Source organism: Lactuca saligna, chromosome 9 (genome assembly GCF_052625555.1).
Source record: "Lactuca saligna cultivar CGN05327 chromosome 9, ASM5262555v1, whole genome shotgun sequence".
In the NCBI taxonomy this organism is placed as follows: domain Eukaryota; kingdom Viridiplantae; phylum Streptophyta; class Magnoliopsida; order Asterales; family Asteraceae; genus Lactuca; species Lactuca saligna.
In genome coordinates this window covers 7,422,518-7,437,507 of record NC_136425.1, presented here as the reverse complement: position 1 = coordinate 7,437,507, position 14,990 = coordinate 7,422,518, and the positions used below count along the sequence as shown (strand labels likewise).

The 14,990-nt window shown below is 33.9% G+C and overlaps 1 protein-coding gene across 1 annotated transcript; it reads left to right on the top strand.

Moving 5' to 3' along the window:
- Nucleotides 1-9,186: 9,186 nt before the first annotated feature.
- LOC145015958 (uncharacterized) lies at nucleotides 9,187-10,490 on the top strand. Its single transcript, XM_078974422.1, has 2 exons — nucleotides 9,187-9,874; nucleotides 9,979-10,490. Exons 1-2 carry the CDS (start codon nucleotides 9,187-9,189, stop codon nucleotides 10,488-10,490), a joined length of 1,200 nt encoding a protein of 399 aa, XP_078830548.1.
- The last annotated feature ends 4,500 nt before the right edge of the window (nucleotides 10,491-14,990 follow it).

The following is a 14,990-nucleotide window of genomic DNA, read 5'->3' as shown; positions in this document are numbered from 1 at the left end:
CAAACTTTCACTGGAAATTGTTTGCGTGAGAAGACGAATGGTAAATCTGATGACTTGTGTATGAACTTTATGCGTGGTATATACACACGCTTTTCGATGGAGGTGCCCGTTATGATCGTTGCTTCAATAAGGGTTGGTAACAATTGTGAAACAATCATCCGAGTACCGTTGCATAAACCTTCCTTCTGATTTATGTTTCTTAAAAGCATTATCGGGCAGTCCACCTTAAGTAGAAGCTTGTGGGGTGGTATTCCTGGAAAAGTTAGTTGGTTTAGATATTCGATTGGATAAAGGTCTTCCAAATTCAATGTGTGTTTTCCATTGGGGTGCATGGTGTTAGTGCTGTTGTATACCCTGGCAGCTGTTGTGACCATTCTTAGAACGTGAGCGTTTATCTCGTCCGCTGAATCATTTGTGGGACAAATTATTGCTCTTGCTGAAAGTTATGACGCAGTCAGTTGATTAAGTGTATCATCCCCATACACGAAATCTATTAAGGTCTATAATGAATTAGGGGAAGGTGATATTAGGAGTGAAGATGGGATTTGTATCCAGCTTGAGTCTCGTGGGTCATCCTTGTCAGGCACATCTATATATCCATCACCAATAGCTAAGATCCATGTGGCAAAGTTAGATAAAGTCATTGAGGTGCAGGGTATTATATTAGAGGATTCAAGTCTCATGTTCATATGTAGAAAGTGAATTATAAAATATGGCCATAAATACGAACTTGGTAGACTTAGTCCTATAATTTCTGAACGTGTGCTCCTTGGTAGAACAGGTAGAGTTTGGCGGAAATCACCACCAAGAAGAACCGATATGCCTCTAAATGGTTTTTCGTCACAGTCTAACACATCCTTAAGTGAGCGGTCCAAAAATTCGAAGCATCTTCTATCACTCATTGGTGCTTCGTCCCAAATTATGAGTGTTATTCGTTGTATAAGATCGCCAAGGAAGGTACACTTTTTTATATCACATGATTTTTTGTCCTTTAAATCAATAGGTATTTTGAACCTTAAGTGTGCAGTTGTCCCAGACGGTAACAAAAGCGATGCGATTCCGAAAGCAACAACAGCCAAAGCGATTTTCCCCATCGATCTCAAATAGGAAAGAATAATCATCCATAGGAATGTTTTACCAGTGCCACCGTGCCAATAAACAAATATTAGTGCTTGTTTGTTGTTCTTTATGGAAGAAACGACATTGTTGTACACTAATCATTGGTCAAGATTTATCTTTGGTAGTAGGTCATTGTGCTGTTTTCGTAGCCCTTCCTTATCATAACTCATTTATTCCAATAGTAGTCGATTTCATAAAACACCACTAACATCGATTGACAGAACAGGAAGTCCAAAGTCCGCCATTGATTTAGATGGGACAGCAGATCGGAGCGTGTCATCTAAATCATGAAGGAGTTGATGTTCAACAATCCCAGCAGTAGAGGTTACTGCCTTATCTGGTACTTCAACCCTCAGGGTATGTAAGTAGTCATCTTTCATCCTATCGCACGCAGTGTTCCAAAGCAGAAGTGGATTGCTGACCTCACAGAAAAGGAGTAGATGACAGAAAAGTGATCGTAGTTGCGATGTGCTTGCCCACGTTGAAGCTTCTGTAAAACATGTCAACCACTCGACATCATCACCTATCAATCGAAGTGCATTACCGACAGCTCTGAAAGTTGGATAGACAGTTCCAGCAACAGTACGTAAATCTTTAAACGACGTACATCCTTTTTGGTGATACAGCAACATCCGTAAGTAGAACAACTCTCCAGAAGTTGGGTGTACAAATACAAGGCGGTCTACCATTTTTGATGATTCATAAACTCTCCGATCCCAAGATTTACTCGACTTATCCCATTTGTAATTTTTTGGATAATCTAGATATGTCAAATCATGACCTTGAGGGTCCATTGAATTGCTTTTAAACTAGCCAAGGAGGGTAGTAGTGCTGGCATACGGATTAGATAACACCTTAGGTATCGAACTGTCCCCATTGAACACCAATTGTTGCATGTTTTCCTCATGAACGGTTAGAAGCGGAACGGGTGGATGTCGATGATGTATGTGAAAGTCCAATATCCACCATGCTGCCTCATGTGGACAGATATACCACCCATCCAAAAAAATTTGGACCTCATTTATAGGATGACAATCATGATTCGTAGATCTGTCATGAGTACCAGTAGGCGCTGAGCTAGATGAGACATCGAAATTTCCCTGTTTTGGATATTATATCTTACACGATCTGCACCTTTGGAAATATACTTAAATAGATACTTAATCATCATGCTCCATCCACAGTATTCAACATTTATATGTTCATGGAATCGTGAATAAAGCCTTTTGTTATATGGTACAACATATCCATTATTAACAATCTGTCCAAATTTAGTAGTGTGGTGGGCAGTTGAGCTACGTTTGTAATGTACATATCCATTTGTGTCAAAAAATGTAGCATGAAGAAATGGTTTGGGAAAGTGTTTACTGCATTTTCCTTTTTACATACATGGAGCCTTTTGGTTAAGTGGTCCACATGGACCATGGATCATGTAGGTTGTTATCGTATTGTACAATTCTGACTCATTAACTGGATCCGGCAACTCGACTGTGATATAGTTATCAACATCACTTGCAATTTTTATATGGTCCTTTGCTGATACCCAGAGTAACGTATGACAATGGGGAAGCCCTCTTTTCTGGAATTCAATAGTGTACAGATCTGCAATAATGTACATTTGAAACGGATCACCAATTTTGAATATATTTCATGTAAAGGATGATATGGGTAAGAGGTGATGTCTATCTTGTAAGACATTGGATATGCAAATCATAAGGTAGTGACAATCATATGGATTGAATATGTAGAAACTGGTGAAACATTGCTAATAAGAAAGGTAAGCAATGAAGGGTAACAAAAGTAAGTTCTTCATCCAGGAGTAATTTGGAAACAACATATAAGAACGAAAAGTGCAAGTTATATGTACAGACAGAGGAAAAAAAACAAATAATATATGTGTTTTTGATTGATTGGGAACAGAGCAATCAATAATGAGAAAAAAAAAATCTGAATTTAAAAGAAAAAACAAACAGGGGCAACGGGTCCACCAGCTTATGGATATACAACTAATTTTCAAACAACATATGCAAAATGAAATTTTGACTAAAATACGACCTATTCTATTTTTATACATAAATGATAACAGGGATAATTTTGCAACAATATACAACAAAATAAAAATGATGAAGAAAGCAGAATCTACTCTATAAGAAGGTATATATCATACAAAAAAAGTTTAAAATTCAACAAAATTTTGTTCAGCTAAAAATCCATACAATGGTCTTATTCCAAAACTACCCCTGCAGTATGTATGTGTGTTTGTGTGTTGTAGTTATAATAATGATTATTAATTAATGTTATCAGCTGAACAAAATTTTGGTGAATTAATGTGTGACTTGTAGTTATCACAGCTGTAATAATGATTATTAATTAATGTTAGCACAAAATTATCTTAATACAAAAAGGTTATAATTTTCTGTTATTAAACTTTATGTAAAATGACAATTTGGTAAAAAATGATAAAAAATCTTGACATGTTTGAGCACCAAGTTGATTAATACCTTTCTGTCACAAATTCTTATTATGATTATTTGAATTGGATTGAGTCATTTGGTTGTGTGATATGAACTTCTAAGGGCCAAGGATAGAGATAGGTTAAACACAAAGCTATAGCCCAATGTACCTGATGCATAGAATGGAATTATGTGCCACATAGAGGTTCTTTTTGATGTAACATAGTGATGTACATTGTGTGTATGTGTGTTTGTATGTTTCTGGTTGTAAATAAAGAAGAAGAGTATGAGATGAAATATATGAGGTGGTAAGAGAAGAGGACAATGAGTATAGGGGCATTCAATTTTTTTTTTGTTAAAAAACGAAATAATAATACATGAACTAACTAAAAAACATAATTCAATTGTATTTTCTTTTGTGGAAAATAATTTTACTACATAATACAACAGTGTTGTTCCAAAATTACCCCTGCAGTATGTATGTGTGTTTGTATGTTTCAGCTTGTAAATAAAGAATAAGAGTATAAGATGAAATATGTAAGGTGGTAACAGAAGAGGACAATGAGTACAGGGGCAGTGAAATTTAAAAAAAAAAAAAATACATGAAGTAACTAAAAAAACATAATTCAATTATATTTTCCTCATATAGCAATGTTGTTCCAAAACTACCGCTGCAGTGTGTATTTGTGTTTGTATGTTTCAACTTGTAAATAAACAAGAAGAGCATAAGATGAAATATGTAAGGTGGTAACAGAATAGGACAATGAGTACATGGGTAGTGAGAATTTCTTTTAAAAACAAAAAAATAATACATGAAGTAACTAAAAAAACATAATTCAATTATATTTTCCTCATATAACAGTGTTGTTCCAAAACTACCCTTGCAGTGTATATTTGTGTTTGTATGTTTCAGCTTGTAAATAAAGAAGAAGAGTATGAGATGAAATATGTGAGGTGGTAACAGAAGAGGACAATGAGGACAGAGGCGCTCAATCTGCTCTATAAGAAGGTGTACATCATATAAAAAAATTTAGTATTCAATAAAATTTTCTTTAATTAAAAAAATCATACAGCAGTGTTGTTCCAAAATTACCCCTACAGTGTGTATGTGTGTTTGTATGTTTCAGCTTGTAAAGAAGAGGAGTATAAGATGAAATATGTGAGGTGGTAACAGAAGAGGACAATGGGTACAAGGGCAGTGAAAACATTATAAAACAAAATAATAATACATGAAGTAACTAAAAAAACAGAATACAATCATATTTTCTTTTGTGGAAAATAATTTTACTACATAAGTGATAAGGCCCCTGGAAGCAGAAGAACCTGTTAATCGGATAAAAAATTGCATAAAGGAGCCGGAGACAGCAAGATATGTAAACATATGTAATTTAGAAAAAGTCAAAAGAAGGTAAACACAATGTATAAGGTGCGAAATTTTGAGTATAAGAAATTGAATATTATATAAAAGATACCAGTATACACAGAATTAGTATACATAAAGCAGCTGGAGATAGCACATACATAAAAAAATCCAATAAAGTACACATAACATCATATGAAATGAAAAAGAATAGTCGAGTGGAGAACATAAATGCTTCAACATCGCCAAAGGTTTTGTCCTCTTTAAGAAACTGGATATACTCATGAACTTTGATATTAAAGACTCGAGCAATGATGTCCTCTCTACTATGCATATCGGTTTGGCGATGTGTATCCATATAGCGAGTGATCTCTGGACACTTGACGTTGCATGTAAACGTGATAAAGTACTGCGGATTACCATACACCCTACATATGGAAAGTGCATCTAGATAATGATTGTGCATGAAACGGGGACCTCCAGTGAATGACGCTGGCAAAAAAAAAACGTTTTCCAATAGAACCTGCATCTCTATCACCCTTAGAAAGCGCATCGTAGATTCCACTAACATAATCTGAACGAAGATTCGATTGATGTCTGACAATGTAATCCAACCGGCTTTCCTCTATACATGTATATGCATATACCAAATACTGCTGAAAGAGGTGTGATGAGTTGATAATTGGAGACCATATATGCTGGCGGGCATGGATATGATATGCATAATACATATTTACAGTAAGATTTTGAGAATTTACACCCCTCCGATTGGCAAGCTTCAAACGGGGAGACCAACCTTCCTCACCATAAGGAAACAAAAGCGGGTATTGTAAAGGCATGTAGATGGGATGCAGCTTGCTGATACGTTAGGGACGACCACACTGCGAGTGGATTATTATGTCATATGTGGTAGATGTTGTGTCATCGCCACTCACTATACATCCTAACGACCCAGGTAAGGGCAAATCATATCTACAGTCTTGAATGTTATTGAAGAGTCGAACCTCATATGATTCCAAATTTATTCCTTCAGCCATCTGCTTTGCAGTCTTGAAGGTCCAAACGTATTCATTATTGTCATGCAAGAAGCGAACTAAGTAATTGACAATAGTCGAATCCAAAGTCGTTGGTCTAGGACCATCAAAGGCCCTCAACCGATTTTCAACCTCGTGATCTGTATCAAATAAGTAAAGCTGCAAAAACCTCGGTCCTTTTGCAGCTTCTGGAGAGAGGGACCCAATTTTGTGACTAATCTGGCCTGATACCTTAAAAACATATGGACCACGACTATCATTGACATCCTCATCAATATTAGCCCCAAAAGAGGTCATGGAAAACATACTATTGTAAGCCCTAATATCCTTTAATAAATTTTGACTTTCATACAGGGCAATAAATTGAGATGGAAACCTAGAAGGATATGGAAGAATGACACTGTCAGCTCTACAACAATGAGTATACCTTGGGTGAGCAACTATAGAGATATTAAGAGCCCTCTCCATATACCAAAAAAACGCACCACAATACTCGCATACCCAGCTACAATCACCACTATCAATGTATTGAGGAATCACTGAGAGCCCATCAACACGTCGGCACTTCCGTGATTCCGTCGACGACCAATAGGAACAGCAGCAGATGACGAAGCACCGTCTTCACGGACCTGCTTGGAGGAACCGGACATTATATAGATAAATGACACCACAACGGAAATAAACAAAGCAACTATAACAGAACACAGGAAAAATAAGAAGAACAAAAGCCAAATTTTACCTTACAGAAAGCAAGAGGGAGGTCGATAAACGAAACCAGTCACCAGGAAGAAAGAGAAGCGCAGGAGAAAGGAAAATAAAGTTTAGCAATGAACACCGATATTAACAGGAAGCGAACAGATGCAAATTAGCATAAATTGACACGTAGCTTCGATATTAGCAATAAAGTAACCACTTTTCGCCACGTTGGGAGTCGTCACCACTTTTTCCAAAACCCCCCCTCCAAATAAATTACGTTCGAAGACTAAAATAGTTACAACATTACAGGGACCATTCTTGGTGAAAAGACAACAGTTTACTGTTAAAATCTATCACAACTTTTATATATATATATATATATATATATATATATATATATATATATATATATATATATATATATATAACACATCAAATTATAAATTACATTTATCTATCAATAAATTGTATTTTAAATGAACATCATTGCAAGTGATCACCAGCCTAGCTGGTTGTGATGTATCATGGGTTATAAGTCTCAGTGGGTGAGGTCAAGAGTTCAACTCTTGGCTGAGCATATTTAGGGGATTTTCCCTCGATTGACATGAGTTTGATTGTTCGTTCCCTTTGGTGGTGAGTGGTGCTCCTCTTGGTGGTCCGCCAAACATTCCTGATCCATCGGGTCGGGTTACCCTCTATTTGTCGGTTCAAAAAAAATGAACATCATTATTAAAATTAGAAAATGATCGCATAAGTAAAAAGATAATTAATCATTAGTATAAAAATATTATTTCAAAAATTAGTGTCAATAACATAACCATTTTAAATATATATTTTTTAATATTTTAACAATATATTTTTAAACTTCGCTACGCAACGCGCGGAAATTCGTCTAGTTAATAGATATAAAGTCTTTATTAAAAGGTGAAAATAATATCAACCATATCATATTTAATTGTCATATAACTTAAATAAAGCCAATTAATACTTTGTTTAATAAATCAATTGATAAAAATAATACTTTCTTTTTAAAAAAAAAAAAAAGTTTTTTTTTTTTTTTATATAATGGTTGTGTTTAATTTTTTCCCTTTTGTTTACTACATATTTAAGCTCACATGTTTTTTATTTTCGAACTTAAAAATGGAATTATTTTTCTGCGTACTGGTTTGGTTTAGGTGCTGTTTGTTTTTTCGAAGAGAAAAATTCATGAAGTCTGCAGACCACCTCTGCAATCCTCTGTAGCAGAAGAGGTGGAACAAACGGCTGCAGCTTATAATAAGAAGCATGTTTGTTTTTTAATATTTGCAGACTGTTGCAGTAAACTAAAATTTAAATAAACTAATTTTATAAACTGAAAATAATTCTTAACATTGAAAATTTAATAATTCTAGTCTTAAAACATTGAAATAATAATAACAAGAACATGTAAAAAACAAAAATATAAAACTTTTAAAAAAAACATAAAAAAATGTAAAAAAAAGCTAATAGTTTTATTCTAGAAAAAAAAACTAATCTAAAAAAACATTAAAAAAAATAATAATAAAAAAAATTAAGAAAGTATTGCAAACGTTGTCTATAAAGTTCGTAAAAGTTACACACGTTAAAAAAATGTAACTGAAATTAAAAATATTATTAATAAAACGGTAAAAAGAAAATTAAAAAAAAATCGTGGAAATTATAAAAATAAATTGTATCACATCCGTAAAGAAAAATTTAAGAAAATCAAAGTTTTAAAAAAAAAATTAAAAAAAAAAAGTTATACAAAAATTCTTAAAAAAACACTTAGAAAAAATGAAAACTGAAGAGGTTAGAAGTGGCAAGTCAAGTGCTGCGCCACGCAACACACGCGCAGAGGTTTTGTAGTCTGGAGTCTTCCAAAAACCAAAGTGCTGCGAGAGGGAAAGTGTTGCGTGTGTGCTGCGCTGCACGGTAATAAATGGTTTGAAGAGGTTTTTATAGAAAAACAAAGATTATCTCTCCTTCGAGATTACAAGAGAACGAGTACAAATTAAATTTAATAACTTCTTTTTGAAAAATATAAAATGAAATTAAATCATCCATACACGTGCGTCGGACCCACGTGCAAATGCGTTTGTCCATTCTTTGACTACTCGTTTGACCATTAAAAAAAACACACACATAACATGTCCACGTCACTTTGATATCTAGACTTTCCTACTTTTCTCTTCACTTAAACCGTCAAATTAGGCTATAGAATTGGTGAGGTTCACAAGCATTAGGCTATACAGTGTGGCTCTAGTTTGGGACCGCGGTTTGTGCCATCTGAACCATGCACGTCGTTTCCAGACTGTGGTCTTGTGCGGTTTTGGCCGTAGTGCGGTCTTTTAGTGCCGTGTTTGGTGATTGGTTGATGGGTGTATTGATCGTTGAATGGGTTACTTAATTATTTTTTTTTTCTTTTTTGCTTTTTCTTTCGAATATATATACATATCAACTTCATTTGTTTTTCACAACATAATCTCTTCTCTCTCTAAAAAATAAATAAATCACCACTCTCTCAAAAATGTTATCTTCTTTATATTCTGAAGAATTTCAGGCTATTTTTGATACCGCTATTGCGTGTGTTCAAATGGCGGAACAAACATACAACGTTGTATGTAACAACGCAGCTACAAGTTCTCAACGGAGAACACAAAGATATATTTGCAGAAATCGTGAAGAAGCCAACCAAGGTTTGGTGCAAGACTATTTTGCAGAGAATGCCACCTATCAAGGGTATTATTTTCGTAGGCGCTTCAGAATGCTCAAAAGTTTATACGACCGTATAGTTGAAGATGTAACGAGGGAGTGCAGTTTTTTTCAACAATGCTACGATGCTAGAGGTACACCCGGTTTCACTCCTTTACAAAAATGCACGGCCACACTTCTTCAGTTAGCATATGGCATTCCGCCTGATGCGTTAGACGAAAGTTTTAGGATATCTGCTAGGATTGCACGAGACAATCTCCATTTTTTCTGCCAAACTGTGATTCAGTTTTATGGTCCAAAATATTTACGTAAGCCTACACGTAATGACATCCTGCAATTGCAAGCTCATCATGCTAGCGTGCATGGGTTTCCTCGAATGCTAGGAAGCTTAGATTGCCTCTATTGGCATGAGAAAATTGCCCTACATCATATCATGAGCAATTTACCCGAGGTGATCTTGGTCACCCAACAGTCATACTTGAAGCAGTTGCATCACAAGATATGTGAATTTGGCATGCTTTTTTTGGTTCTCCTCGTTCGATTAACGACATCAACGTTCTTAATCGTTCACCAATATTTAACAATATATACGATGGATCCGCACCAGATTCTTATTTTCAAATGTGTGGAACGCCATATAAGTATGGTTATTATCTGGTCGATGGAATCTATCATGAGTATGATGTGTTTACGTGTCCACATGGTTCTAGACGCAAGAAATTCAAGAGAGCTCAAGAAAGAGCTAGGAAGGATGTTGAGCGTGCTTTTGGAGCTTTGAAGAAACGGTGGTTCATATTGAAAAAACAAGCAGCTTATTTAGGCGAGGAAAAACTTCAAAAAATCATGTATACATGCCTCATATTGCATAACATGATTATTGAAGACGAAGGAAGAGCGATATGTGCGTTTGACGAGGAAAAAACCATACCAGAGACACAAGCAATAGAAATTGGTGGCGAAGAGTATATGAACATGAGAACAAAGATACATTGCACTGAAACATTTCACAATCTTCGCAATGACTTGGTGAAACACATTTACGGGGTTCAAAACATTAACCTTAATTTGGATCCACCAGATGACCCCGAAGACGAATTCTCGGAGAACGACTTTATGTAGTTTGATTTAGTTATTTTATTTGTGTTTTTTAAGTTTCTAGGATTATTTAAATGTCATGTGTGTGGTTTTCGTGTTTTTTTTTTTGGTAATGCAATGTAATGTTTTTTTTTTTCAAGTAATGAAAAATTATGTTTTTTTTTATTACAATAGAAGTTTTATTAAATTAAAATAGTTAAAAAAAAAAAAAGAAGTTGTATTAAATTAAAATAGCTAAAAAAACAAAATAAAAAATAAAATAAAAGTGTGGCACCACTCCCTTGGTTTGGCAAGAAACCACACTTCTGTGGTAAAAAATGACATGATGCTTATGTGGCGGGGGAGGGAGTGCGGCTTCGGTGACACCAGTTCCTCTAGCCTTATTAAAAAGGAAGTAAGAAACCAATAGCTAACGTTGAAATTTAAAATGATTAATGGTCAATGGATATATATATTCGTAAATTGGACACATATATCAGATGGTTAATACCTTAAAAACCATTATTTATACATATCTGTTTTGATTTAACCCCAATATTTTTATTTGTTACTTAGATGACGTTCCATTTATTACGCCTTACCCGATAAACAACCGGTAATCAAGACCTTGCCGGTTGCATCTTTTCACTCGATTACTAATTCTTGGGAATGTGCATAGTAGCCACCACCTTTTCCCTCGTCTGACTAACAAAGGGGTATCCCTTATCAGATACCATCATCGTCAAAAGAGGGTTTTGCATGAGGGTTTTGGAAGAGGGTTTCTAAAGGTTTCCAAGGGTTCGATGGCAGAATCATCATGGAGAATGAAAAGTAAAGAATCAAAGTCGACAAAGAAGACAAAGTTGAGATACGTACGTGATGAAGAAGAGTCCGATGATGATCGTCTTGAGTTAGGATTGTTGGATGTTGAACCATATAACTTCAATCCTACATCTAACTTGTGTAACGACCCTTTTCTTAACATTTTATGTGATGATAAAATGTTAAAGAATAATCAGTTTGAAGGGGACGATGGAGCTGATGTTGAAGACATTCACCAGGAAGAGCATGAGCATGAACACCTTGAAGATGAAAATGGCTTGGAAGTGGGTGTCGAGTTTAGGGTGCACGATCCTATCGTCAAGTGGAACCAAATGAAGCCTACAGTTGGTAAGTTATACGAGTCTCCTACTCAGTTAAGGTTTGCACTCACTAACTATGTTGTAGCTAATGGATACCAACTTTGGTTCATGAAAAGTGATAAAAGTAGGGTAACTGTTAGGTGTGGGAAAAAAATGCAAAATAACCATTTCCTTTTAGGATCCATGCTTCGTGGAAGTATAATGAACGTACTTTTCAGATGAAATCTATGGTTGAAACACATCTTTGTGCAAGGAATTATAATTGTGGACATTTGGTTAGTTGTAATTGGTTAGCAAAACACTACATTAAGGACATAATTAGGAACCAGTTGACTATAACAAATACGTATTATCCTAACTGATTAATTAGATTGATAAAACCATATCAAGGTGACCAAACTAACAAGAATTTAAAATCAAACATTCAATAAGTTCAAAACCGAAACAACTAGATAGAAATACACAATGAAAACAAAATTTGATAACTAATCACAAGAAAAGTACTAGTCTATAGGGCAATACTGAAGTTTTTGAAAAGGAACCTCTTGAAGAATAGCTTGTAAGTCTATTTTAAAGTATTTTTTCTATTTTAAAAGTAAGAATTTATTGTAAGTCTTGGCTACAAACTAACATAATATATTTGCAGGATGATTCATGTCTACTTATGGTTGACGTTGCTGCAAATGTAGTCGCTAAAGAAACCATAATGAAGTATAGTGTCTCGGGTATTATGAAAAATATTTTTTTATTACTACTTTATATATTTTCATTTTTAGAAAATTGGATCTTAATTACTTTTCACCTTTAAGTAATAGGTGAAAAAATTCAAGTTATGACTGAAACAAGTTTACAAGGAGAAGCTTTACTACTCACTCCACTTGAAGAGAAGTTCATTGTGAAGGTCAAAGATACACTTGGGCAAATACTAAGTTGGCCGAGAGACCTAGTTATTCGATACTCTGAGTTGGTAATACTATTCACAAACATTTAATGCATATATATATATATATATATATATATATATATATATATATATATATATATATGTACACATGATGCCTAATTTAAGAAATTTATTTATAATGTTTATAGGTAAAAGTGGTGGTGAAACCAATGAAAAACATGTAACACCTCTAAAGAAGAATTAGGTAGTAATAAGAAGGGAGAAGATAAGGAGAAATAAAATGAGAATGGAACATAAGAAAAGGGTAAAGAGAAGGGAAAAGAAATGGAGAAACAAAAAGAAAATGAGGAGAGTAAAAAGAAAGGAATGGAGAAATAAATGAGACCATGCAAAGTAAGTGAATGAGAGCACAGATGAAGACAATGATAAGAATTGAAAAAAGTAGTATTTTAAAAATGACTGCAATTATGGTTGATGGACAGGTTTCAAATGTTGATTCTATAAAAGTGCAGTGTGAGAACGATCTTTTTGGGTACGATAATTACAAATACTTAAATCGGGAAAATTTTGAAGCACTTATTACATTGAATAAGTTGAGCGGTGCTTTCATTGTGTCTAATATGATATAGGTGCTTAAATTTAATTTAAATAACTATTCTTAGAACAAAACTTGTTTAGTCAGTTTAGTGTTTATATGTTAACATGATCTTGTTTAACAAAACCAAGTATGGGCAGCCAAAAGGAAACCATGGAATTTGTTCTGTGAGCCTAGATGTAATATCACCAAGTAATCGTAAATGGAAATCTAAGAATATTAATGATGCAAATGGAAGTGTTACATATCAGTTGTCTACAAGAAAGGACAATGACATCATTCTCACACCCTACAATCCCGAATTTGATTTTGCCATTTGATGTTGAGTATAATAAATACCTATTTATTTTAGTCACTAAGTTGTTTGACTTAATTTGATTTTTGGTTTTTGTAGAAGACATCGGGTGTTGGTTGTACTAGACATGAAAATGGCTACTTGCTATTATCTTGATTCCATGAGTTCTAGCAATGTCAATTTACAGTTGAAGCAAATTATTGATTCACAAGTAATATAAATTATCAAAATATTTGCTGTGAATATAATAAATACACACTTCTTAATGTTTTTTATAGGTAAATGGTTTTGTACGCTACACAAAGTGGATCCAACAAGAGGGTTAAACTCAACTCGGTTAGTTTTAAGGCCAACACTTAATTCCTTAATAAAATTGCAGCTTTAACTTTATTATTTGGATCAATGTTGTGATTATCATTTATATGTAATTGTGTAGTGTGCACTTCAACCCGAAGGTACTGAATGTGGCTACTACATGTTAAAGTTCATTAAGGAGATAGTTCAGGAAGGAATTGAAGTATTAGTCAATGATAATGTAAGTATAGCATTCTACTCTCACTACTTTAATTTATTTGAATGTAAAATGCTCTAATAGAAAAGGAATTGAAAAATGATCATTTTATGGTTATTTATTGAATATAACATCCTACTCTCCCAATTATAATTGAAATATTAGGTCATGTGCATGAAATAGCAACGTAATTTCATTTATTTGAAAGTACAATGCTCTAATAATAAAGGAGAATTTAAATTTTATGTTTATTTGTTGAATATAACACCATATTCATTGTTATATAGTAGGTTATATGCAAAAAATAGCAATATACTTTCATTTATTTGAAAGTTCAATGCGGTTATAAGAAACGAGAATTTATATTATATGTTTTATTGTTGAATATAACATCCTACTCACTATTAAAAAGGATCATTTCTTTAAAATGGAAATGTTACATGAATGTTTTTTCTCAGGTCGGGGGTGGCAAAGTTCAGTATATTGATGATGATATTGATGTAATCCGTAAAGAATGGTTGTCTTTTGTTACAGGCTTCATTTATCAGTGATATTTTGTATCGAAAAACAATATTTTTTGTTAATTGTGAAATGTTAGTTAGCATCGTCTTTTGACATGTAGTGTACAATGTTTTCGATAACTTCTTTGATATGATGTTATTAGATGATATTAAATGTTTTGGTATATATTTGTTTTCGTATTTTTGTAGTATGCATAAATGCATGTTGTAAATGTGTATCGTAAATGCATGTCGTGAATCCATATCATAAATGTGTATCGTAAATGATTACTAAAGTTAATGACACAAAAATGTGTGTCATCTCCATTTACGATAGGTCTTTAATGATACACATTGCGTCTCATTTATACCCCTTTATGACATGCAATGCGTGTCGTAAATGCATACCATAAGGTTATGACACACTAATGTGTGTCGTGTTCCTTTATGACATGGAATTCAATGATACGCATTGTGTGTCATCTATACAACTTTATGACATGCATTGTGTGTTGTAAATGCACGTCGTAAGGTTACGACACACAAATGCGTGTCATCTTTCTTTATGATAGAAGCTTCAGTGACACACATTTACATG